This window comes from Ranitomeya imitator, chromosome 1 (assembly GCF_032444005.1).
Source record: "Ranitomeya imitator isolate aRanImi1 chromosome 1, aRanImi1.pri, whole genome shotgun sequence".
Lineage (NCBI taxonomy): Eukaryota > Metazoa > Chordata > Amphibia > Anura > Dendrobatidae > Ranitomeya > Ranitomeya imitator.
In genome coordinates, this window is record NC_091282.1 from 795,524,088 (window position 1) to 795,551,251 (window position 27,164).

General features: G+C 47.0%; 2 protein-coding genes across 4 annotated transcripts in view; one reads left to right on the forward strand and one right to left on the reverse strand.

The window, feature by feature from the left end:
- The window catches only part of LBHD2 (LBH domain containing 2), a 764,964-nt gene that overhangs the window by 296,024 nt on the left and 441,776 nt on the right, over nucleotides 1-27,164 (reverse strand). The gene's annotated exons all lie outside the window — the stretch shown is intronic.
- CDC42BPB (CDC42 binding protein kinase beta) overlaps nucleotides 6,352-27,164 on the forward strand; it is a 96,321-nt gene continuing 75,508 nt past the window's right edge. For all 3 annotated transcript variants that reach the window (XM_069737678.1, XM_069737685.1, XM_069737692.1), the window contains exon 1: nucleotides 6,352-6,749. In XM_069737678.1, coding sequence (XP_069593779.1) covers nucleotides 6,575-6,749 — 175 coding nt within the window. In that variant the 5' untranslated portion in view covers nucleotides 6,352-6,574. The remainder of the gene's footprint in view (nucleotides 6,750-27,164) is intronic.

Consider the following 27,164-nt stretch of genomic DNA (forward strand, 5'->3'; position numbering starts at 1 on the left):
AAGTTCCTTTCGGGGTCTAGTTTCCAAAATGGGGTCACTTGTGGGGGGTTTCTACTGTTGAGCCACATTAGGGGCTCTGCAAACGCAACGTGACGCCCACAGAGCATTCCATCAAAGTCTGCATTTCAAAACGTCACTACTTCACTTCCGAGCCCCGGCATGTGCCCAAACAGTGGTTTACCCCCACATATGGGGTATCAGCGTACTCAGGAGAAACTGGACAACAACTTTTGGGGTCAAATTTGTCCTGTTACCCTTGGGAAAATAAAAAATTGCAGGCTAAAAGATCATTTTTGAGAAAATAATTTTTATTTTTTTATTTTCATGGCTCTGCGTTATAAACTTCTGTGAAGCACTTGGGGGTTCAAAGTCCTCACCACACATCTAGATTAGTTCCTTTGGGGGTATAGTTTCCAAAATGGGGTCATTCCTGGGGGATCTCCAATGTTTAGGCACACAGGGGCTCTCCAAACGTGACATGGTGTCCGCTAATGATTGGAGCTAATTTTCCATTTAAAAAGCCAAATGGCGTGCCTTCCCTTCCGAGCCCTGCCGTGCGCCCAAACAGTGGTTTACCCCCACATATGGGGTATCAGCGTACTCAGGACAAACTGGACAACAACATTTGGGGTCCAATTTCTCCTATTACCCTTGGCAAAATAGGAAATTCCAGGCTAAAAAATCATTTTTGAGGAAAGAAAAATTATTTTTTATTTTCATGGCTCTGCGTTATAAACTTCTGTGAAGCACCTGGGGGTTTAAAGTGCTCAATATGCATCTAGATAAGTTCCTTGGGGGATCTAGTTTCCAAAATGGGGTCACTTGTGGGGGAGCTCCAATGTTTAGGCACACAGGGGCTCTCCAAACGCGACATGGTGTCCGCTAACAATTGGAGCTAATTATCCATTCAAAAAGTCAAATGGCGCGCCTTCCCTTCCGAGCCCTGCCGAGTGCCCAAACAGTGGTTTACCCCCACATGAGGTATTGGCGTACTCGGGAGAAATTGCCCAACAAATTTTATGATCCATTTTATCCTATTGCCCATGTGAAAATGAAAAAATTGAGGCGAAAAGAATTTTTTTGTGGAAAAAAAAGTACTTTTTCATTTTTACAGATCAATTTGTGAAGCACCTGAGGGTTTAAAGTGCTCACTAGGCATCTAGATAAGTTCCTTGGGGGGTCTAGTTTCCAAAATGGGGTCACTTGTGGGGGAGCGCCAATGTTTACGCACACAGGGGCTCTCCAAACGCGACATGGTGTCCGCTAACGATGGAGATAATTTTTCATTCAAAAAGTCAAATGGCGCTCCTTCCCTTCCGAGCCTTACCATGTGCCCAAACAGTGGTTTACCCCCACATGTGAGGTATTGGTGTACTCAGGAGAAATTGCCCAACAAATTTTAGGATCCATTTTATCCTGTTGCCCATGTGAAAATGAAAAAATTGAGGCTAAAAGAATTTTTTTGTGAAAAAAAAGTACTTTTTCATTTTTACGGATCAATTTGTGAAGCACCTGGGGGTTCAAAGTGCTCACTATGCATCTAGATAAGTTCCTTGGGGCGTCTAGTTTCCAAAATGGGGTCACTTGTGGGGAGCTCCAATTTTTAGGCACACGGGGGCTCTCCAAACGTGACATGGTGTCCGCTAAAGAGTGGAGCCAATTTTTCAGTCAAATGGCGCTCCTTCCCTTCCAAGCCCTGCCGTGCGCCCAAACAGTGGTTTACCCCCACATATGAGGTATCAGCGTACTCAGGACAAATTGGACAACAACTTTCGTGGTTCATTTTCTCCTTTTACTATTGGGAAAATAAAAAAATTGTTGCTAAAAGATAATTTTTGTGACTAAAAAGTTAAATGTTCATTTTTTGCTTCCATGTTGCTTCTGCTGCTGTGAAGCACCTGAAGGGTTAATAAACTTCTTGAATGTGGTTTTGAGTACCTTGAGGGGTGCAGTTTTTAGAATGGTGTCACTTTTGGGTATTTTCAGCCATATAGACCCCTCAAACTGACTTCAAATGTGAGGTGGTCCCTAAAAAAAATGGTTTTGTAAATTTAGTTGTAAAAATGAGAAATCGCTGGTCAAATTTCAACCCTTATAACTTCCTAGCAAAAAAAATTTTGTTTCCAAAATTGTGCTGATGTAAAGTATACATGAGGGAAATGTTATTTATTAACTATTTTGTGTCACATAACTCTCTGGTTTAACAGAATAAAAATTCAAAATGTGAAAATTGCGAAATTTTCAAAATTTTCGCCAAATTTCCATTCTTATCACAAATAAACGCAGAATTTATTGACCTAAATTTACCACTAACATGAAGCCCAATATGTCACGAAAAAACAGTCTCAGAACCGCTAGGATCCGTTGAAGCGTTCCTGAGTTATTACCTCATAAAGGGACACTGGTCAGAATTGCAAAAAACGGCAAGGTCTTTAAAGTCAAAATAGGCTGGGTCATGAAGGGGTTAAAAAAGATCTACGGTTTTGCTGCGGATGAAACACTGCAGATCGGGAAGAGAGAGTGTGTGGGCGGAGTTTGGGTGGAGCTATGTGCGTGTATAGTGTCTGCGTGGGTCTGCATGTATGTGTCCCTGTGTGTGGGCCTGGATGTGTGTATCCCTGTGTGTGCGTGTGTCCCTGTGTGTGTGCGTGTCTTTGTAAGCAGCCATTGTCTGATGGGATTACTGCTCCCATCCAGCAATGAATGCTCACAGTGACAGCATTGCCGATGATGGGAAAGTAGTCCCATCAGACAATGGCTGTGTTCAGTAGTAAAAAAACCCAAAAACATACAGAACATACAACATATAACATACAGGACATACACATAACATACAACACATAACACAGAGAACATACTTAATAATCACGTAGTCCCGAAGCCCTCGATTCTCCTGTAATAAAAATCACATAATAAACCAACCTATACTTACCTTTCCACTGTAGTCCAGTTAATAACGAGAGTCCCCCGACGATCTCCCATGTAGAACAGTGACATCGGGCGATGTCAGCGCTCTACAGGGGCCCCGCGATGAACTGACAGCGGAGGTAATCCTCTGCCATGTACAGTACAGACCAAACGTTTGGACACACCTTCTCATTTAAAGATTTTTCTGTATTTTCATGACTATGAAAATTGTACATTCACACTGAAGGCATCAAAACTATGAATTAACACATGAGGAATTATATACTTAACAAAAAAGTGTGAAATAACTGAAAATATGTCATATATTGTAGGTTCTTCAAAGTAGCCACCTTTTGCTTTGATGACTGCTTTGCACACTTTTGGCATTCTCTTGATGAGCTTTAAGAGGTAGTTACCGGGAATGGTTTTCACTTCACAGGTGTGCACTGTCAGGTTTAATAAGTGAGATTTCTTGCCTAATAAATGGGGTTGGGACATCAGTTGTGTTGTGCAGAAGTCTGGTGGATACACAGCTGATAGTCCTACTGAATAGACTGTTAGAATTTGTGTTATGGCAAGAAAAAAGCAGCTAAGTAAAGAAAAATGAGTGGCCATCATTACTTTAAGAAATGAAGGTCAGTCAGTCTGAAAAATTTGGAAAACTTTGAAAGTGTCCCCAAGTGCAGTGGCAAAAACCATCAAGCGCTACAAAGAAACTGGCTCACATGAGGACTGCCCCAGGAAAGCAAGACCAAGAGTCACCTCTGCTTCTGAGGATAAGTTTATCGGAGGCACCAGCCTCAGAAATCACAGGTTAACAGCAGCTCAGATTAGAGACCAGGTCAATGCCACACAGAGTTCTAGCAGCAGACACATCTCTACAACTGTTAAGAGGAGACTTTTGTGCAGCAGGCCTTCATGGTAAAATAGCTGCTAGGAAACTACTGCTAAGGACAGGCAACAAGCAGAAGAGACTTGTTTGGGCTAAAGAACACAAGGAATGGACATTAGGTCAGTGGAAATCTGTGCTTTGGTCTGATGAGTCCAAATTTGAGATCTTTGGTTCCAACCATCGTGTCTTTGTGCGACGCAGAAAAGGTGAACGGATGGACTCTACATGCCTGGTTCCCACTGTGAAGCATGGAGGAGGTGTGATGGTGTGGGGGTGCTTTGCTGGTGACACTGTTGGGGATTTATTCAAAATTGAAGACATACTGAACCAGCATGGCTACCACAGCATCTTGCAGCGGCATGCTATTCCATCCGGTTTGCGTTTAGTTGGACCATCATTTATTTTTCAACAGGACAATGACCCCAAACACACCTCCAGGCTGTGTAAGGGTTATTTGACCAAGAAGGAGAGTGATGGGGTGCTATGCCAGATGACCTGGCCTCCACAGTCACCAGACCTGAACCCAATCGAGATGGTTTGGGGTGAGCTGGACCGCAGAGTGAAGGCAAAAGGGCCAACAAGTGCTAAGCATCTCTGGGAACTCCTTCAAGATTGTTGGAAGACCATTCCCGGTGACTACCTCTTGAAGCTCATCAAGAGAATGCCAAGAGTGTGCAAGGCGGTCATCAAAGCAAAAGGTGGCTACTTTGAAGAACCTAGAATATAAGACATATTTTCAGTTGATTCACACTTTTTTGCTAAGTATATAATTCCACATGTGTTAATTAATAGTTTTGATGCCTTCAGTGTGAATGTACAATTTTCATAGTCATGAAAATACAGAAAAATCTTTAAATGAGGTGTGTCCAAACTTTTGGTCTGTACTGTATATCTCTGCGCCGCTGCCGGGAGAAAGTTCATTTTCTCGCCAGCAACGCTGTGTGAGAAAATTCCCACGTAGCATTGGCGTAAAGCGAGACAATGAACTCAGGTAACCTCTCAGCGATGCACTGCAGGAGCCATTGTCTCCTGTCAGTGCATCACAGGAGGCCCTATAGAACAGTGACATCACTCGATGTCACTGTTCTATAGGGGAGATCGTCATGGGACACTCATTAATTCATTTTTTTTCAGGGTCCCCTTATTTTAAAAGCCGGTAAAGGCTAAATATACAGCTTCAGGCTGATATTCATAGCCTGGGAAGCTCCATGGCTATTAACCCCTTCCCAGACTATAAACATCGGCCCCCCAGTCGCTGGCTTTCCCACTCTGGACTTCAAAATTGCGCAGGAGCCCATGCTATTTTTTTTCATTATTTTTAAATTAAACAGATATTGCGTTTAAGGCTGGGATCACACTTGCGAGAAACTCGCACGAGTCTCGCACCTCAATACCCGACACTGCCACTTGGGACTGGAGTGTGCGGCTGCATGTATTTCTATGCAGCTGAACGTTCCAGTCCCAGTACCAGCGGCAGTGACGGGTATTGAGGTACGAGACTCGTACTTGGACCAGAGAAAGAGGACAGAGGGGGAAGGGAAGGTGAGACTGGGGGAGAGGGAATGTCTGGGGTAGAAGGACAGGGGGAGACTAAAGGGGCTGAGGGCCGGAGAGCGAGGGGATGGACCAGTGGGCTGGGGCAAATATTCTTGGGGGTGACTGGCAGCAGCGCCAGGGGAAAGTGTTTTTTAGGGTGAAGGGCAGCGCTGCTCTCAGTGCGATGTTTGATGGGGTGACGGGCGGCACTATGCTGGGAGTGACAAGGGGAGGGTGGGGCTTTCCAACATAGTACATGGGACCGCTGGGGGTCTCCAGTGAACTGGCTAGAATTAGATACAACTTATCAGATGGTACCGCACATGATAGGATCACATATGCAATGCAAGTCGGGATTAGATATAGCTCAGTATCGCACATAGGATGAGATACAGCTCTATATTGGACATCATAGGAGTAGCTAAGGCTCAGCATCAGATACATGATAAAATGAGACACAGCTCAGTATCACACAGGGCAAGATTAGATACAGCTCAGTATCAGATACATAAGATTAGATACAGCTCAGTATCACACAGGGCAAGATTAGATACAGCTCAGTATCAGATACATAAGATTAGATACAGCTCAGTATCAGATACATAAGATTAGATACAGCTCAGTATCAGATACATAAGATTAGATACAGCTCAGTATCAGATACATAAGATTAGACAGCTCAGTATCAGATACGTAAGATTAGACACAGCTCAGTATCGCACAGGACATGGTTAGATGCAGCTCAGTATCGCACAGGACAGAGTTAGATACAGCTTAGTATCGCACAGGACAGGATTAGATACAGCTCAGTATCGCACAGGACAGGATTAGATACAGCTCAGTATCGCACAGGACTACTCTCAGTCAGGACCTATGACTCTGCCCACGGTGAGGTCCGCGGTTCGCACTCTTCTGTCCCTCGCTGCTCCCCGTCCTCCCCTCTTCCCTTGGGAGCTGCAGTGCCGCCAGTGGCCGCTGGAGGCTCTCGCGGTGACGTCGCTCCTCCCTCCCTTTCCGGTGGGCGGGCTGTGCTCTCCCGGTCTGCTCTGCTCCGTGATCCCGAATCCCAGGGACAGGGAGGGACGGCGCCGGCCATGTTCCCGGGCAGTGCAGGGCGGGCGGCGAGCCGGGTCATGGCCTGAGAGCCGGGAGGTCACACCGCGCCTCCGACCTCCGTGTGGGGATTACTCCCGGATTATTCTCCTCTTCTCAGACATTTTCTCGGATTTGTCGCACAACATGTCGGCCCGGGTGCGGCTGAAGAAGCTGGAGCAGCTGCTGCTGGACGGGCCGCAGAGGAACGAGGCCGCGCTGAGTGTGGAGACGCTGCTGGACGTGCTGCTGTGTCTGGTCACCGAGTGCGGCGGCTCCACACTGCGCCGGGACAAGTACGTCAGCGAGTTCCTGGAGTGGGGTGAGTGTCCGGGGAGAACGGGAGGTGGACCGGGGGAGAAGGAGAGGAACTGGGGGAGAAGGAGAGGGGCTGAGGGACCGAGGGCTGGACACGGAGTGGATGGACCAGTGGGCTCGGGCAAATGGGGTGACTGGCAATGTTGTCAGGGGATGGGGGTGACTGGCAGCGCAGCTCTGTGATATTTGGGGGGTGACAGGCAGCGCCGCTCTGTGTGATATTTGGGGGGTGACGGGCAGCACCACTCTGTGTGATATTTGAGGGGTGACTGGCAGCACCGCTCTGTGTGATGTTTGGGGGGTGATGGGCAGCACCGCTTGGTGTGATGTTTGGGGGGTGACAGGCAGCACCGCTCTGTTTAATGTTTTGGGGGGTGACGGGAAGCGCCGCTCTGTGATTGGGGGTGATGGGCAGCACCGCTCTGTGATGTTTGGGGGGTGATGGGCAGTGCCGCTCTGTGATGTTTGGGAGGTTACAGGCAGCACCGCTCTGTGTGATGTTTTGGAGGTGACTGGAAGCGCCGCTCTGATGTTTGGGGGTGATGGGCACTGCCGCTCTGTGTGATATTTGAGGGGTGACTGGCAGCACCGCTCTGTGTGATGTTTGGGGGGTGATGGGCAGCACCGCTCTGTGATATTTGGGGGGTGACGGGCAGCGCCGCTCTGTGATATTTGGGGGGTGACGGGCAGCGCCGCTCTGTGATATTTGGGGGGTGACGGGCAGCGCCGCTCTGTGATATTTGGGGGGTGACTGGCAGCGCCGCTCTGTGATATTTGGGGGGTGACGGGCAGCGCCGCTCTGTGATATTTGGGGGGTGACGGGCAGCGCCGCTCTGTGATATTTGGGGGGTGACGGGCAGCGCCGCTCTGTGATATTTGGGGGGTGACGGGCAGCGCCGCTCCGTGATATTTGGGGGGTGACGGGCAGCGCCGCTCCGTGATATTTGGGGGGTGACGGGCAGCGCCGCTCTGTGATATTTGGGGGGTGACGGGCAGCGCCGCTCTGTGATATTTGGGGGGTGACGGGCAGCGCCGCTCTGTGTGATGTTTTGGAGGTGACGGGAAGCGCCACTCTGTGATGTTTGGGGGTGACGGGCACTGCCGCTCTGTGTGATGTTTGGGGGGTGACAGGCAGCGCCGCTCTGTGTGATGTTTGGGGGGTGACGGGAAGCGCCGCTCTGTGATGTTTGGGGGTGACGGGCACTGCCGCTCTGTGTGATGTTTGGGGGGTGACAGGCAGCGCCGCTCTGTGCGATGTTTGGGGGTGACGGGCAGCGCCGCTCTCAGTGCAATATTTGGGAGGTGACGGGCAGCGCCGCTCTGTGATGTGATGGACAGCACCGCTCTCAGTGCGATGTTTGGGGGTGACAGGCAGCGCCGCTCTCAGTGCAATATTTGGGAGGTGACGGGCAGCGCCGCTCTGTGATGTGACGGGCAGCACCGCTCTCAGTGCGATGTTTGGGGGTAACAGGCAGCGCCGCTCTGTGTGATGTTTGGGGGGGGGAGGGGGTGACGGGCAGCGCTTCTCTCAATGTAATGTCTGGGGGATGACAGTGAGTGCCGCACTCAGGGTGACATTTGTGAGTGACGTGCAGCGCTGCCCTCAGTGCGCTGTTTGGGGGCATGATGGGCAGCGCCGTCCTTGGGGTGACATCTAAAAGGTGACAGGCAGCGCCACTCTGTGTGATGTTTGGGGATGACAGTGCCGCATTCAGGATGACGTTTGGGGGGTGACGGGCAGCGCTACGCTTGGGGGCTCAGATGGCAGGACTGGTGAAGGGTCGTGTATCTGGCACCTTATGGGCACAGATGTATATTCTTTGGCTTCTGTCCTATGGTTGGCTTTGCGGGTGCCGTACACACAGCTCCAGGGTTGGGTATCTGGAGGGGCACAGTTTGGGCGTCGCACAAGGCTCTTTTTGCTGGCTCATGTGTAATGGATGTAGAGATCTTCCGATGTCTCCCGTGCCGTTGAGTGCATCTGTCCGAAGTCGTATAACAAGGGCACATACATGTATATAGCAGTTATGACCACCCTCTTGGCACAAGAGACATTGGCGTATTGCCATCGGTGCATGTATCCAGTTGGGTGGTCTGGGCATTGCACAGGGTACAACGTTATGTATTTCTCAGGCTGGTATGGTGGTTTGTTAGGAATTGGGACCATTTCCCGGAGGAGCAGAGATGCTGCAAGACTTCCAATGACGTCCCCTTGGGGTTGGTATAGTATATAATGGGCATAGGTCCGGGCACCTATATGGGTGTAGTAATGGGACATGAGACTGGTTATTCGGACGTTGTCCTCGCAGGGGTGCAGCGTGCCAGCATTGCACTGCATTGTGTATAGATCGTACCCTTCAACTGTGGGTGATATGTGTACAGCATTGTATGCAGAGTGGTACGGTGAAACGAGTATTATGCCAGGAACATTGCCTGGGCACATCCAGTTTGTAGTGAGAACTGAGACCTTGGTGATACCCTGGACCAGGGGGTTCACATTATGCCTGTGGGCATGGTCGGCATCCTCGTCTCTGGTGTACAGGGCATCATCCTGTGATAGGTCACTGGTTACTTTCAGAGTGGGCATAGACTTTATGCAGGACCTCTGTCTGGGCATCGCCTAACAATATGGGCACCGATGACATTGGTAGTGTTTTAACATTTTGAGGGTGGTATATTATGTGTTGGATTTGCATTTGCTGAAGCTGGCAATGCAGCCGTCACTGCAATGAGAAATTTGCAGGTGAGCATGCTCAGATTCTTGGGTGAGACTATTCAGGCAAGGAGTAAATTTTGCCTCACTTGGCATGCCTGTTCATTGCAAAGGGCACTGCCAGGAGTGGCGTGATGTCAGGTACACATGGCTGGACATTGCAGAGGCTGATTATAAGGGGCATAGGTGACAGGCAGTGTTGGCATTGTGCCGGGATATAACGGAGGTGGCATCTAACAGGTTGAACCTAGGGTGTCTTCTAGGGTGATACCGCTGGAAGGAAGCACTCCGGGTAGCAGAGTAGTCTCCAGATTAGGATGCGTATTGCCCGGGGCGTAGTCGTCAGGTTGGCAGAGCTGCATTGGACTTACACAATTTGTGCCTCTCTGGCTGCAGAGAAGGTACAACTCTCATCAGACTGTCAGGTCAGCAGTGTGAGGGTGATCACTCTCTTTGCAGTTTAGTGGATTCTGAAATGAAATCTTGTAGGTTATAATCCAGCTAGTGATCCCATCTGGCCGAGTGAGTACTGGAGAAACTACAACTCCCAGCAGACCACTTTCTAGGTATCAGGTCTCATCTGCTGGGAGTTACAGTTTCTCCATAGCTTTGGGACCATGATGCAGGTGACACATTGTACCATCGGATCCCGGGTCTAGTCTGAGGTTTTAACTTCCTGTTTTTTGTGGTTGACTATTGGACAATTGCATCCACAGCAATTCCCTAATTTACATGTATTAGCAGAATTGCTTCCTGTAAGCGTCGGGCAGTAGGATAAGAAGCCAAGGTAAACACCAGGATGTCGCCACCGTCCTGCATCCTGGCAAAGGCATCGGCTGGAGGACTGGCAGGGAGTGGTGCCCGGTTACCAGAATATGAGTCAATCCCCTGATCCTGTCTGCAACCATGCCGACTGCGCAATTACCTAAGAAGCAGGTGCCTCGGTGATGAGATGGTTAATGCAGTGGTCACTGTGATAATATATTGCGGTGTTGCTTATATAGCAGTAGCTCTTTTTTTTTTCTCTCATTTTACTTGGTGGCCCCATTGAATTAAAAGGAGTGGTGCCAGTGTCCCTGGTATTTGGAGGATGGGGGGGGATGCTGTCACTCTTCATTTTATCTGTAAGGGTATGTGCACACGCTGCGGAATGGTGTGCGGATTTTTCCGCACTGATTTTTATAAATCCGCAGGGCAAAAACACTGCGTTTTTTCTGCGGATTTATCGTGGATTTACCGCGGTTTTTGTGTGGATTCTACTGCGGTTTTGCACCTGCGGTTTTCTATTATGGAGCAGGTGTAAAACCGCTGCGGAATCCGCACAAAGAATTGACATGCTGCGGAATGTAAACCGCTACGTTTCTGCGCGTTTTTTTTTTGCAGCATGTGCACTGCGGATTGCGTTTCCCGTAGGTTTACATGGTACTGTAAACGCATGGGAAACCGCTGCGGATCTGCAGCAAAATCCGCAACGTGTGAACATAGCCTAACACAATAAAAACGTTTACAACTTTTCAATATTTACTCATTTTAAAGTTTCACCAAGATCACTGCTTGTTGGGAGTGGATAAGAACTATTTTGTTGTTCACCATCCTGAAGGCAAACTCACCCAGACCCAATCCTTCCTTCAGCTGAGGATTTGCTACAGTTGTATCCAGATAGTCCCCTGTAAGAAGCAAGTGTTACCTGCACTGATAAGCTGTACCAAAGAGGACAGAAAAAAGATCAGGAGTCCCAGGATCTGCTTCACTGGATATAAATGTAACAGCCTGTCAGCTGGAACCTAGAGGTCTGCTTACATCTTGTGATGTGAAGCTGAATGTTTCCATTCACTGGCAGAAAGCAGAAGACTGGAAATATGAAGAATTAACAGTGTAGTAGAAAGAAGCAGAACTTCTCGGGAGGTAAAGCAGGCAGCCGCTTTATTCCTTACATGGCTGATCTCAGGTAAACACTGAGTGACTTAGAGGATATTCTTGTGTAGTCAGGTCGATGCACTTCCTGCTGCCGCCCATCCCTGATCTTGAGAACGTCTGTGGTGTGGAATGTGCGGCCGCTGTATACAGATTCCAGGAGCTTTGGGTTAGGAATGCTGCAACGGTCTGCAGGCCTCCGTCAGGGCCACGCACGGCGCTTCTTTTGTCCGTCAGGGCAACGCACGGTGCTTCCTTCGTCTGTCAGGGTGACGCATGGCGCTGCCTTTGTCCGGCCAGGAGATGCACGGCGCTGCCCTCATCCGTCGGGGCGACACACGGCGCTTCCTTCGTCCGTCGGGGAGACACACTGCGCTTCCTTCGTCCGTCGGGGCGACACACGGCGCTTCCTTCATCCGTCAGAGCGACACACGGCGCTTCCTTCGTCCGTCGGGGCGACACAAAGCGCTTCCTTCGTCCGTCAGGGTGACGCATGGCGCTGCCTTTGTCCGGCCAGGAGATACACGGCGCTGCCCTCATCCGTTGGGGCGACACACGGCGCTTCCTTCGTCCGTCGGGACGAAACACGGCGCTTCCTTCGTCCGTCGGGACGACACACGGCGCTTCCTTCGTCCGTCGGGACGACACACGGCACTTCCTTCGTCCGTCGGGGCGACACACGGCGCTTCCTTTGTTCGTCTGGGCGACAAACGGCGCTTCCTTCATCCGTCAGGGCGACACATGGCGCTTCCTTCGTCCGTCGGGGCGACACACAGCGCTTCCTTCGTCCGTCAGGGCGACGCACGGCGCTGCCTTTGTCCGGCCAGGAGACGCACGGCGCTGCCCTCATCCGCTCTGTTATTAGGCTTCTAATATTCACGGGCGATCGAATGAATTACGCTTCTCTTTTTGGAGGGGGGGGAAGTATCTACTTGTGAAAGCAATATCACCCCATTTCCTCGCCCTGTCCTTAATTTAATGTCAGGTTCAGTTGTTTTTCTGGCAGCGTCTTCCGCGGGTGTAAGGCAGGAAACTTTCTTTCCTGTTTATAGGACCAGGAATAACGGCGCTGCTGGAGCCGCCTGCGGAGGGGAAGGTGTCAGTCCGATTCAGGGACGCCTCCAGTCAACTTGTGAAAGTGCGGATAAGGAGGTCTGCGGATTCTCCGCCTGTTCTGAAGCTACCTCTCCCAGCCTGCCCACGTTATGGCCTGTAGTTTTAGGCTTTGCACCACATCTCTCAATATGTCTTGACAGCTATGTTTAAACTGGCTCTTAAGTTACAGGTCCTTCTCAAAAAATTAGCATATAGTGTTAAATTTCATTATTTACCATAATGTAATGATTACAATTAAACTTTCATATATTATAGATTCATTATCCACCATCTGAAATTTGTCAGGTCTTTTATTGTTTTAATACTGATGATTTTGGCATACAACTCCTGATAACCCAAAAAACCTGTCTCAATAAATTAGCATATTTCACCCATCCAATCAAATAAAAGTGTTTTTTAATAACAAACAAAAAAACCATCAAATAATAATGTTCAGTTATGCACTCAATACTTGGTCGGGAATCCTTTGGCAGAAATGACTGCTTCAATGCGGCGTGGCATGGAGGCAATCAGCCTGTGACACTGCTGAGTTGTTATGGAGGCCCAGGATGCTTCAATAGCGGCCTTAAGCTCATCCAGAGTGTTGGGTCTTGCGTCTCTCAACTTTCTCTTCACAATATCCAACAGATTCTCTATGGGGTTCAGGTCAGGAGAGTTGGGAGGCCAATTGAGCACAGTAATACCATGGTCAGTAAACCATTTACCAGTGGTTTTGGCACTGTGAGCAGGTGCCAGGTCGTGCTGAAAAATGAAATCTTCATCTCCATAAAGCATTTCAGCCGATGGAAGCATGAAGTGCTCCAAAATCTCCTGATAGCTAGCTGCATTGACCCTGCCCTTGATGAAACACAGTGGACCAACACCAGCAGCTGACATGGCACCCCACACCATCACTGACTGTGGGTACTTGACACTGGACTTCAGGCATTTTGGCATTTCCTTCTCCCCAGTCTTCCTCCAGACTCTGGCACCTTGATTTCCGAATGACATGCAAAATTTGCTTTCATCAGAAAAAAGTACTTGGGACCACTTAGCAACAGTCCAGTGCTGCTTCTCTGTAGCCCAGGTCAGGCGCCTCTGCCGCTGTTTATGGTTCAAAAGTGGCTTTACCTGGGGAATGCGGCACCTGTAGCCCATTTCCTGCACACGCCTGTGCACGGTGGCTCTGGATGTTTCCACACCAGACTCAGTCCACTGCTTCCTCAGGTTCCCCAAGGTCTGGAATCGGTCCTTCTCCACAATCTTCCTCAGGGTCCGGTCTCCTCTTCTCGTTGTACAGCGTTTTCTGCCACATTGTTTCCTTCCAACAGACTTACCATTGAGGTGCCTTGATACAGCACTCTGGGAACAGCCTATTTGTTGATAAATTTCTTTCTGGGTCTTACCCTCTTGCTTGAGGGTGTCAATGATGGCCTTCTTGACATCTGTCAGGTCGCTAGTCTTACCCATGATGGGGGTTTTGAGTAATGAACCAGGCAGGGAGTTTATAAAAGCCTCAGGTATCTTTTGCATGTGTTTAGAGTTAATTAGTTGATTCAGAAGATTAGGGTAATAGGTCGTTTAGAGAACCTTTTCTTGATATGCTAATTTATTGAGACAGGTTTTTTGGGTTATCAGGAGTTGTATGCCAAAATCATCAGTATTAAAACAATAAAAGACCTGACAAATTTCAGTTGGTGGATAATGAATCTATAATATATGAAAGTTTAATTGTAATCATTACATTATGGTAAAGAAATTTAACACTATATGCTAATTTTTTGAGAAGGACCTGTATTTTGCAACTACAACTCCCAGTTTGCTTTATGAAATATATATAGGCCTGGTATTGTTTAGTTGTTGTGCAAATACAACTCCTGGCATGCTCTTTATTTTCATTCATCTTGTATTGAAACTACAATTCCTGATCACAATCTGTATCTAGGGGCTCTCTTGGCCGCAAAACTACAACTCTCAGCATGCCCAGGTGGCTAGTTGTAAACATAATCTTTCCAGCTGCTCTTAAACTACAACTCCCAACATGCTGAGTCAGGCATGTGCCACCAATTCTCCAGCTGTCATAAGACTATAACTCCCAGCATGTTTTGTCAGCCATTGTTATCTTGGCACTGTCCAGCTGTTGTAAAACTACAACTCCCAGCATGCAGTGGCCATAGGAGCTCCGCGTTGCTGACCAGTGTGGCATGTCCTTGCTGGGTGAGGGGTCCAGCTGACAGATGGGGCCACTATTACATTGTAGGAAATGACATTTGAGAATCTCTGAGGAGGCAGGAAAAATCCTGTAGGAGCGAAGAATCCTTTCCTGTGATGGGGGAGCTGTGTCCTGACAACTGACTGCCAATTTACTAATCTCAGGAAATTGCTTAAAGAGCGTTTACTTAGATGAACCTCAAGCCTTGACAGTTAGTTGACAGATGCCTGCGGGCGGCCATATTGCTGGTCACCCAGCTTTCCTAGAAGCGAGAGGCCGTCTGTTCTGTGTAATTGCACTCAATGATTGCTCGTTAATATTTAATGAGCTGTAATGGCCGGCACTGCAGATGACCGTTTCCTGTGCAGCCTCCCTCCAGGCTTCACTTAATGCACGAAGCACCCTGGTGTTAGGAAGGTCACCTTTAATTAAAGGCAATGTGCATGAGTAATGCTGACACAGCTTTAGCTGAGCTTCCTTGTCTATCGCAGTCTGAGGTTGTATGAAATAAACCTCCTGTTATAGGCTCAGGGCACAGTTCTGTCCTTTTCCTATTCTTTACATCACAGCGCTTCTCTTCAGTGGCTCCTGCCTGGGCTTCATTGTCTATTGGCGTTTGTAGTAATCTGAAATCCAAGCCCTGCGTTATCAGAGGCTCAAGTTCTTATCCTGTCAGTCTCCCATGCTTTACACTGCCGCCGTTCTGTTTAAGATCAGTGACTCCAGCTTAGGCTACGTTCACACTAGCGTTATGCTAGTTTGCGTCGGGCGACGCAGCGGCGACGCATGCGTCATGCGCCCCTATATTTAATATGGGGGACGCATGCGTTTTTGTTTGTTGCGTTGTGCGACGCATGCGTCTTTTTTGCCGCAAGCGTCGGACCAAGAAAACGCAACAAGTTGCATTTTTCTTGCGTCCAAATTTCGGCAAAAAACGACGCATGCGTCGCAAAACGCAGCGTTTTTGCGTGCGTTTTGCTGCGTGTGCGTTGCGTCGCCGACGCAGCGGCGCACAACGCTAGTGTGAACGTAGCCTTAGCTGCATTGTCTATTGGAGTCTGAGGTTATTTGAAATCTTCCTTCTGTCTCATCAGAGGTTCAGACAGCTGTACTGGCCTTCCTCCATCCTTTACCCTTCAGCTCAGCTCTTTAGCGCACAGCTATGACTAGTGACTCCACTCGACTGCCTGGTTTATTGGAGTCCAAAGTAAAAAAGCCTCTGGTCTTATCAGAATCTGAGAGCTGTCCTTTCCAATCCTTCCACAGTGCTTTACACTGCTATCGTTTCCTGAGCTGAGCTGCATAGTCTGTTGGAGTGTGCGGTAGTCTGAAATTTGCCTTCTGATTCATCTGAGCTCCTCGTAGTTGCTTTCTCCATCTCGCTCGTTTTACACCATGAACATTATACTCTGCAGCTCTGCGTGAATTGACTGCTGCACCTTGTTTTTAATCTTAGGTCTCTGTGCTTTATAGTGCAGCACTGCTTACTCAAATTAATTCACACCTTGTCTTATTCACTCACTGTTTTTTACTTCAGCTTTGCTCATCCAGATTGGCTCCACAATGTACCGGTGCTGGAGATGATCAAGACTTTCTTACTTCCTCTAGATTTTCCATTCCACGAAAAGCAAGCAGAGATCTTGCACGTGGTGAGAAATAGAGGCTGCATGATTTCAATTTACGTTTCTGGGGCTCGTTGATTTGCATATAATGTTATGGGTGAGATGAGATCCGTCAGCAGCTGCTTGTTGACAGTTTTCAGGCAGCAGCAAAGCAAGTGCTAATGATGACCCCAGTGTTTGAGGAGCTGCGTCCCTTTAAATCTTCACACCAGTAAAGCGTCAGGCCGCAGTGTGTGCCAGCCCTCACCTGGTGCAGGGTAGGTGCGTGTACTCCACTTTTCACCACTTATTGGGCGGTTTATAGCAGTTTACCTTACACTTAACAGCGCGGTTATATACCAGCTGGGTCATAAACCTTTAGAGGAAGTCACGTAGGGGCCGCATGTAGCTACACTCCGCGTAAAATGGTGCACGTATGCCAGCGTTTGGAATGATGCCTTTTTTTTTTTCTTTAATTTCTTTTATCCCCTTTTTGTTCTGTATCTGACTTGAAATCATTAGAATAAAGTTCTATTTAAAATATATTTTTTTTAAAAATCCTCCCCAAGCTTTTGGCCGGCGGGCCCCATAAGGGGTTGATTTGTTGCCGGGTGACATGGCTGACAGCTGGCGTGACTTCATGGATTACAGCGATTGGCCGAGTAGTCAGAGCTGCCGTCCGGAAGTCTCAATGGGGACATTACTCCCTATAAATATTTAATGACCCCCATCCTAGCTAAAGTAAAAAAAATGATTTTTTTCCCCCAGTCTGTGAGGGATTAACCGTCACTTCCCGGGAAGTAGATAGAACAGGAAAAGGAAGCAATCACTTCAGCAGCTGACAACCTCTCACCTCCATTGTTTAACAGGCGGCAGAGGCCACATCTGCAGCCATGATCAGCAGGCTATCTGCGCTCATCTCATCTGGGGACTTAGAAATGGTTTTAAAAGTTGATCTTTTTCTAACTTTAAAAGAATAGGAAATAATTTTTTTTTAATAATGTAAATTCAATTCCTCTGAACAGGATTTAAAGGGTTCGTCCAGAATTAGAAAAACACCTACTTTCTTCCAGAAACAGCACCTCACCAGGTGGCATGTGGTATTGCAGCTCAGCCCCATTGACATGCTTAGACATGAGATGTGATACCAGACACAACCTGTGCACAGAGTTGGCGCCGTTTTTGGAGGAAGCCAGATATGTTGTTTTGTTTGGCATCTAACAAGTCGTGATAAAGAAGCTAATCTGTACTGGTATAAAGAGATTGTTTTTACCCCCATTGGTGCTTTCCATATTTCCTGTTTGGTGACAGTCTTAACTGTAGTATTGGCATTAGATTCATGACCTGCAAAGCTTGAGATGGTTTGTGTTATTTTGTCCATATACGTAGAAAGAAAATTGTGGTTTTTCCATAAGGGTCATGGTGCAAGAGTGTTTGGGGTATGCTAATAAATGGGGAAATGGGTTTCTTAAAGGGAGGTGGTCAAATCGAACATTTGCTAGCATCATGTTATAGAGCAAGAGGATTGATATATAAGTTTGCGGGGAAAAAATATAATTTGTAATTTATTTATTTATGACCTTATTCTGCACTTAGGAGTCCAGTGGGCGGGTCATAATCAGTGATGGACACATCTCAACTTAAACTAAATTTATTCTTACAAACCTTTATCTAAAATTACTCAGCTCCTCCTGCTGTGTAGCATGCAGTCAGCATCTCCATGCTGACAGGTTCCCTTTGATTATTGTGCGCTTTATAACAGGAGCTATTCCTTTAGGATGGCTCCTATCCGTGGGCTCTGATGTAGCCTCTGGGTGTCATTGGCGGCTCTTAAAGTTTGTATGCAAAAACAAATTTCTTTTGCTACCAGGAAACCATCAACAAGATGCTGTTGACAGATCTACTATTCATATGTCTGTGTTGTTCTGCCAGAAATGAGATGAGCATCTCATTGTTTCTGCAGCCTGGATAATTAACCCCTGGATCTCCAGAGCTAATCAGTCTTGGGTTACTGTAGTATCGACTCTCAGATATTCGTGCACTTAGTATTTTCTTCATATTTTTTTCCATTTTTGTACTCATTTATAGAACCTTGTGCTTTGCTTGGCCATCACCCTGGAGGACAACATTCATCAGATTTCCGTCATTGATACGGAGCTTCTTATGGAAAGTGGTTGCCTTATGGGGGGAAATAGACTGTGCAGATCCATAATGGTGGAGAAGGCCTGAGATCATCAGGTGGTGCCATAGAGTGGATGAAAGGAAGCCTCAAGGCCACAGGCGAATGCGGCAGAATTAGCTACATGGCAGAGGCTTAGCCTAGCACCCGCCGCCAGCAGGCATTGAGCGTTTCATCTAGAGGGGAACATCGGATCCCGAAGAGGAAATTCCTGACCTGCAGCTCTGTGCCGAGGCATAATGGTCAGGATGCAGAGAGGAAGCGAGGACCTCCACGAAACCCAACGTGCAGCTGCGGCCCTGGGAGCAAACAGGATACTGACCTGTTATATGGAAGTGGCCGTATATCTCTCTCCACAAGCTGCATCAGAGAAGGCTCCTAATGGACCGAGGAGTTGGAGTGAACTCCTTACCTGCTGGAAAAAAGCCTTTTTTTAGTTGCCCTATCATTAATTTTGGGGGTGCACCATACATTGATTGAGTTAGCACACGATCTTGGTATTTTTTCCCCATATGGTTCTGGTGTCAGCGACTCCTAACTCTCATTCTCGTTGTCCTGCGTCGACGGCGTGTTGTTACAGCCGGGGGCGGCCTCATCTCTTGTTACCTGCGCAGAGCTTTCAGCAAACCCGTCTGACATGAGCCTGTGCACAATACAAGCTCGCCACCCTGATTGTAGCTCCTCTGTACCCCAGCTGGGTGTGTATCCAGGGCCAGGCATGTCATATATTGACATTTAAAGAGCGGATTGACCAGGTGGAGCAGGCACACCCCGACTGCCATTCTCACCACTCCTCCCGAAATGCCGCTTTTTTTTTTTTTTTATATGCAAACGCCGAGGCCGAATCTTTCATCGCTGTTTCATGTTTTTCTATAAATGATACTTTCAAATACACTTTTTTTTTAAATGTCTGCTTGCTTAAAGTGAAAGAAAAGGGATCATGTCTATAAGGAACCATCAGACTGTAAACATCGTCCGACGAACTCAGAATCTGGTCTGTCAGGTGCTGCGCTGTTCGGCCAGTGAAGAACGAGGGGACACAGCTGCAGCAAACCCTCTGCTGTCATAAGTGGCCTTTCCAGGCCTTAGAGCCTCCTCCGCAGATGTGAGCACAGGAGGATGGAAACCCATCCTGACATTATCACAGCAGAGCGTTTGCTTCAGTGGTATATAGCAGAGACCATCCTCTGTGATCTAAATCTGGCCTGATGGTTCGCTACAATGTATCATTACAGGAAAGCTCACATCCACTCAGGATTGTCAAGACTGTAACCAAGTGACGGGATCATACTTTCATGTTTCCAACCCTGCATGGTAAATGAGGACTGGGAATGTGAAGCTTTTTTGATAATTTTTGAACGAAAGGCAGTGCTGTTTTGTCTTTTTCCAGCTACAGTAATCTGCTCGTGACCTGCTCGTCTGTTTTTACTCTTGTATTAAACCTTTCAAACAATATCTAAGCCCAGATACAATATATTCTTATAGACTCCAGCAAAATGACAAAGTAGAACGAAGCCTAAATCAGGTGCCCGTCATTGGATGCTTCAGTTAAAAGGCCAGGTCTTGTGTACTGTTCTCTGTTTTCAGCCATTTTATCAAAGTCTTTTATCAAAGACTGATGAATTTCAGAGTGCAAGATTTTCACAGAAGGTTTTCATCATCGCACTTGTTGTATTTGTATATATATGTCTGGATATGTACACAGGTGTTTAGCACCTGGTCCCACAGCCAGAACCTTAGGTGAAATACCCCTTTAAGAGATAAGCTGCTGCTCTGAGCCTCTGCGATGTCGGGCGGAGCTGCACTTTATTACCTGCGCTGAGTCACTCGGCAAATATGAGAGAGAAAATTGTTTATGATCCTGTTAGGACAGGTAAATGTGCCGATCAGACGGCCAACAGTATCCACCGGTCTGCAGCCTAAGGGGGAGCCGGGGACCCCAATAACCACAGGAGAATAGCTATATGATCGTAAATCTCATATCAGAAACTATTCATATGAAGCTGGAAACGGGGCAAGACTGACGGGGTTAACAAGAAATACCTGGAGAGAAAAAAGTATATTGGGGTGGGGGGGATTAAAATCTGCAGTGTTGCCAGATAAAGGATTATCATCCTTGACAGCAGTGTACTATAAATCAAGTGATAGCATATGTGAAACAGTCCAGTTCCTCTATTATAGGAAGCTGACACGTCACGTGAGCGTCACTACAAATCCCACAGCCACCAATTCATCCTATGTATGACATCGAGTGATAGTTCTCATCTATGTCTGCAGTCACAGCGCAGCTGCCACTCATCATAGGCTTATCTTACTGCCCCTAAGTACAAGAATATAACTACTATATTACTGCCCCTCAGTACAAGAATATAACTACTATAATACTGCCCCTATGTACAAGAATATAACTACTATATTACTGCCCCTTTGTACAAGAATATAACTACTATAATACTGCTCCTATGTACAAGAATATAACTACTATAATACTGCTCCTATGTACAAGAATATAACTACTATAATACTGCCCCTATGTACACAAGAATATAACTACTATAATACTGCCCCTATGAACAAGAATATAACTGCCATAATACTGCCCCTATGTACAATAAAATAACTACTATAATACTGCTCCCTATGTACAAGAATATAACTAATATAATACTGCTCCGATGTACAAGAATATAACTACTATAATACTGCCCCTATGTACAAGAACATAACTACTATATTACTGCCCCTATGCGCAAGAATATAACTACTATATTGCTGCTCCTATGTATAAGAACATAACTACTATATTACTGCTCCTTTGTATAAGAATATAGCTGATACTGTCCCCTATGTACAAGAATATAACTACTACTAGATGGTGGCCCGATTCTAACACATCGGGTATTCTAGAATATGCATGTGCACATAGTATATTGCCCAGCCACGTAGTATATTGCCCAGCCACGTAGTATATTGCCCAGCCACGTAGTATATTGCCCAGCCCACGTAGTACGGTATATTGCCCAGTCACGTAGTATATTGCCCAGCCACGTAGTATGTAGCACAGCCCACGTAGTACGGTATATTGCCCAGTCACGTAGTATATAGCAGAGCCACGTAGTATATTGCCCAGCACAGAGCCACGTAGTATAGAGACTTAAAAAATAAATAAACATATACTCACCTATAGCCCGTTGAAGTCCTGCTATACTTACCATCCGCTGCCTTTCCCGTTCCTCACCACGCTCCCGGGATCGCTCCATTGCAAGCGACAGCTTCCGACGGTCCCAGGGCTGGTGTGAGCAGGACCTATGATGACGTCGCGGTCACATGACCATGACGTCACGGCAGGTCCTGGTCGCACACCAGCCCTGGGACGGGATCTCACCGGAAGCTGCCGCTTGCAATGGAGCGGTCCCGGGAGCGTGGCGAGGAGCGAGAAAGGCGGCAGAGGGTAAGTATAGCAGGTTTTTTTTATTTATTTATTATTTTTAACATGACATATTTTTACTATTGATGCTGCATAGGCAGCATCAATAGTAAATAGTTGGGGACACACAGGGTTAATAGCAGCGGTAACTGAGTGCGTTACACCGCGGGCCGTTACCGCTGCCATTAACCCTGTGTGAGCGGTGAGTGGAGGGGATTACGGAGCGGGCGCCGGCAGTGAGTGCAGAGGAGATGGGGAGGGACTAATCGGACTGTGGCCGTCGCTGATTGGTCGCGGCAGCCATGACAGGCAGCTGCCGAGACCAATCGGCGAATGAATAACCGTGACAGAAGGACAGACAGACAGACGGAAGTGCCCCTTAGACAATTGTGTATAGATAATACTGCCTCTTTGTACAAGAAAATATCTACTATAATACTGCCTCTATGTACAAGAATATACCTACTATGATACTGCTTCTGTGTACAAGAATATAACTACTATAAGGGTATGTTTCCACATTCAGGAAACGCTGCGTGTTTGACGCTGCTTAGAGCCGCAGCGTCAGACACGGTGTCCAGATGTTACAGCATAGTGGAGGGGATTTCATGAAATCCCGTCTCCACTATGCGGTAAAACACGCAGGCGGCAGACCCGCGTAAACGGACATGCGGCGCGTCTTTTCAGAACGCAGCATGTCTGCTTACAGTGCGGCGACGCTCCGTCGGCGCGCCGTAAATTTCCCATACACAATCATTAGATGCGGTAAAATCGCATCTAGTGATTAGTCACATGCGTAGTAACTGTGTAATTGCAGCTTTCTATGCATGTCCATGCCGGCTCACCTGTCCCGCCGCTGGAAGTCCCTCGTCCACTGCAGTTCTCGCGATAAGATAAGTTATCGAGAGAACTGCCGTGCACGTGACCGGGAGTTATCTCGGGTCACTAGTCTGGTTCTCACAAACAGCTGATCAGCTGATTGTGAGAACGCTGCAGTGTAGGTGATTGCTGGAGAGTTATCTCCGGCGATCATCTACAGGCTCTGCTGCATCTGGATGTCAGGCATCCAGATGTAGCAGAGACTGACTCGTCTACACTGTGTGCACATGCGACGTGTGACATGCAACATACTGTACATGCATACAGAACATGCAACATTCATAACATACATACAGTACATACAATGCATACATATAGACATACAGTACATTAAACATAGAGTTCATACTCCCCATCACTTGTCACCTTGATCCCCAAAGCCAGTGTCACCTGTAAAAAATAATAAAATAATAAACAAACACTATACTCCCTGATCCGCAGATATCAAATTAAAACGAGTGTCCCACAACGATCTCCCGTGGAGAGCAGCCACATAATCTGATGTGACCGCTCTCCAGGGGCTCCAGGAATACAATGATGGATGGTATCTTTTCACAATGTATTCCCCACAATGTATTCCTTCGCCCCTGTGCGAATATAGTCCCTAGTCTCACTTGTGGCACTGCGTGTGGGAAAATTCCAACACAGCTTTGCCATAAAGTGAGACTCTGAACTAAGGTTACCACAGTGATACACTGCAGGGAGCCATTGTCTCCTCTCAGTGTGTCACTGGAGGTCCTATAGAGCAGTGACATCACTGTCACTGTTCCATAGGGAAATTGTCGTGGGACATTCATTATTAATTGGACTACGGTGGACAGGTAGTATACGGTTGGTTTATTATTTTAATTTTTTATGCAGGCGATCGAGTATGGTAAAATTAAGAATATTAAAATACTTTTGTCTGGCTGTGTCTTTATTTTTTTAACCTTTTCACTACTATAGGATTAGTAATGGATAGGTGTCTTATTGACGCCTCTCCATTATTAACCAGGCTTAATGTCACCTTGCAATAGCAAGGCCCCTCTCTAGGCTAATAATATCAGCCCGCAGCTGTCTGTGTAGCCTTTCTGGCTATAAAATATAGGGGAACCCCACTTCATTTTTTTTTTTGGGGTCCCCTTAATTTAATAGCCAGTAAAGGCTACGCATTCAGCTGCGGGCTGATATTCATAGCCTAGAGAGGGGCCATGGTTATTACCCCCTTCCCAGGCTACAAATATTGGCTCCCAGCCGTCGGCTTTCCCCTTTTGGCGCAGAAAATTGCGCAGGAGCCCACGCCATTTTTTTTCAAAAAATTTTTTTTAAATTTAGCATATTGCATTTAAGGCCGGCGTCAATACCCGGTACTGCCGCGGGCACTCGGGACTGGAGCGTTAAGCTGCATAGAAATACATGCAGCCACACGCTCCACCCCCGAGTGACGGTGGCAGTTCCGGGTATTGGAGCAAGAGACTTGTGTGAGTTTCTTGCGAGTGTGACCTCGGCCTAACGCAGATTTCGTGTGTGTGTCTTCATTTAAGGCCGGGATCACACATGCGAGAAACTTGGACGAGTCTCGCATCTTAACCCTTTCACGACATGCGCCGTACTATTACTGCGCATGCCGTGTCACCCCCTTTGATGTGGGCACCGGCGGTGAGCCCACATCAAAGTCGCGACATGTCAGCTGTTTTGTGTTAATACTTTTGGCCATGACTGTAACTACTATAATACTGCTCCTATGTACAAGAATATACAGTCATGGCCAAAAATATTGACACCCCTGCAATTCTGTCAGATAATACTCTTTTTCTTCCTGAAAATGATTGCAAACACAAATTCTTTGTTATTATTATCTTCATTTAATTTGTCCTAATTGAAAAAACACAAAAAGAATTGTCCTAAAGCCAAATTGGATATAATTCCACACCAAGCATAAAAAAGGGGGTGGACAAAAGTATTGGCACTGTTCGAAAAATCATGTGATGCTTCTCTAATTTGTGTAATTAACTGCACCTGTGACTTACCTGTGGCACCTAACAGGTGTTGGCAATAACTAAATCACACTTGCAGCCAGTTGACATGGATTAACCCCTTTCTGCCATTAGACGTACTATTGCGTCCATGTGGGGTGGGCTTTACTTCCCAAGGACGCAATAGTACGTCATATGCGATCGGCAGCGCTCACGGGGGGAGCGCCGCCGATCGCGGCCGGGTGTCAGCTGTTTATCGCAGCTGACATCCGGCACTATGTGCCAGGAGCGGTCACGGACCGCCCCCGGCACATTAACCCCCGGCACACCGCGATCAAAGATGATCGCGATGTGCCGGCGGTACAGGGAAGCACCGCGCAGGGAGGGGGCTCCCTGCGGGCTTCCCTGAGCCCCCCGCAGCAACGCGATGTGATCGCGTTGCTGCGAGGGTCTCACCTCCCTCCCTGCTCCCTCCAGCCCCGGATCCAAGATGGCCGCGGATCCGGGTCCTGCAGGGAGGGAGGTGGCTTCACAGAGCCTGCTCAGAGCAGGCACTGTGAAGCAGCCTGCACTCCTATCAGATCAGTGATCTGACAGAGTGCTGTGCAAACTGTCAGATCACTGATCTGTGATGTCCCCCCCTGGGACAAAGTAAAAAAGTAAAAAAAAAAAATTTCAAATGTGTAAAAAAAAAATAAAAAAAAATATTCCAAAATAATGAAAAAAAAAATAAAAATATTATTCCCATAAATACATTTCTTTATCTAAATAAAAAAAAAAAAACAATAAAAGTACACATATTTAGTAGCGCCGCGTCCGTAACGGCCCGACCTCTAATACTGGCCCACTAGTTAACCCCTTCAGTAAACACCGTAAGAAAAAAAAAAAAAAAACGAGGGAAAAAACAACGCTTGATAATCATACCGCCGAACAAAAAGTGGAATAACACGCGATCAAAAAGACAGATATAACTAACCATGGTACCGCTGAAAACGTCATCTTGTCCCGCAAAAAACGAGCCGCCATACAGCATCATCAGCAAAAAAATAAAAAAGTTATAGTCCTGAGAATAAAGCGATGCAAAAATAATTATTTTTTCTATAAAATAGTTTTTATCGTATAAAAGCGCCAAAACATAAAAAAATGATATAAATGAGGTGTCGCTGTAATCGTACTGACCCGAAGAATAAAACTGCTTCATCAATTTTACCAAACGCGGAACGGTATAAACGCCTCCCCCAAAAGAAATTCATGAATAGCTGGTTTTTGGTCATTCTGCCTCACAAAAATCGGAATAAAAAGCGATCAAAAAATGTCACGTGCCCGAAAATGTTACCAATAAAAACATCAACTCGTCCCGCAAAAACCAAGACCTCACATGACTCTGTGGACCAGAATATAGAAAAATTATAGCTCTCAAAATGTGGTAACGCAAAAAATATTTTTTGCAATAAAAAGCGTCTTTCAGTGTGTGACGGCTGCCAATCATAAAAATTCGCTAAAAAACCCGCTATAAAAGTAAATCAAACCCCCCTTCATCACCCCCTTAGTTAGGGAAAAATTAAAAAAATGTATTTATTTCCATTTTCCCATTAGGGCTAGGGTTAGAGTTAGGGCTAGGGTTAGGGCTAGGGTTAGGGCTAGGGTTAGGGCTAGGGTTAGGGCTAGGGCTAGGGCTAGGGTTAGGGCTAGGGTTAGGGCTAGGGTTAGGGCTAGGGTTAGGGTTAGGGTTAGGGCTAGGGTTAGGGCTAGGGCTAGGGTTAGGGCTAGGGTTAGGGCTAGGGTTAGGGTTAGGGTTAGGGCTAGGGTTAGGGCTAGGGCTACAGTTTGGGTTGGGGCTAAAGTTACAGTTAGGGTTTAGATTACATTTACGGTTGGGAATAGGGTTGGGATTAGGGTTAGGGGTGTGTCAGGGTTAGAGGTGTGGTTAGGGTTACTGTTGGGATTAGGGTTAGGGATGTGTTTGGATTAGGGTTTCAGTTATAATTGGGGGGTTTCCACTGTTTAGGCACATCAGGGGCTCTCCAAACGCGACATGGCGTCCGATCTCAATTCCAGCCAATTCTGCGTTGAAAAAGTAAAACAGTGCTTCTTCCCTTCCGAGCTCTCCCATGTGCCCAAACAGGGGTTTACCCCAACATATGGGGTATCAGCGTACTCAGGACAAATAGGACAACAACTTTTGGGGTCCAATTTCTCCTGCTACCCTTGGGAAAATACAAAACTCGGGGCTAAAACATATTTTTTGTGGGAAAAAAAAAGATTTTTTATTTTCACGGCTCTGCGTTATAAACTGTAGTGAAACACTTGGGGGTTCAAAGTTCTCACAACACATCTAGATTAGTTCCCTGGGGGGTCTAGTTTCCAATATGGGGTCACTTGTGGGGGGTTTCTACTGTTTAGGTACATTAGGGGTTCTGCAAACGCAATGTGACGTCTGCAGA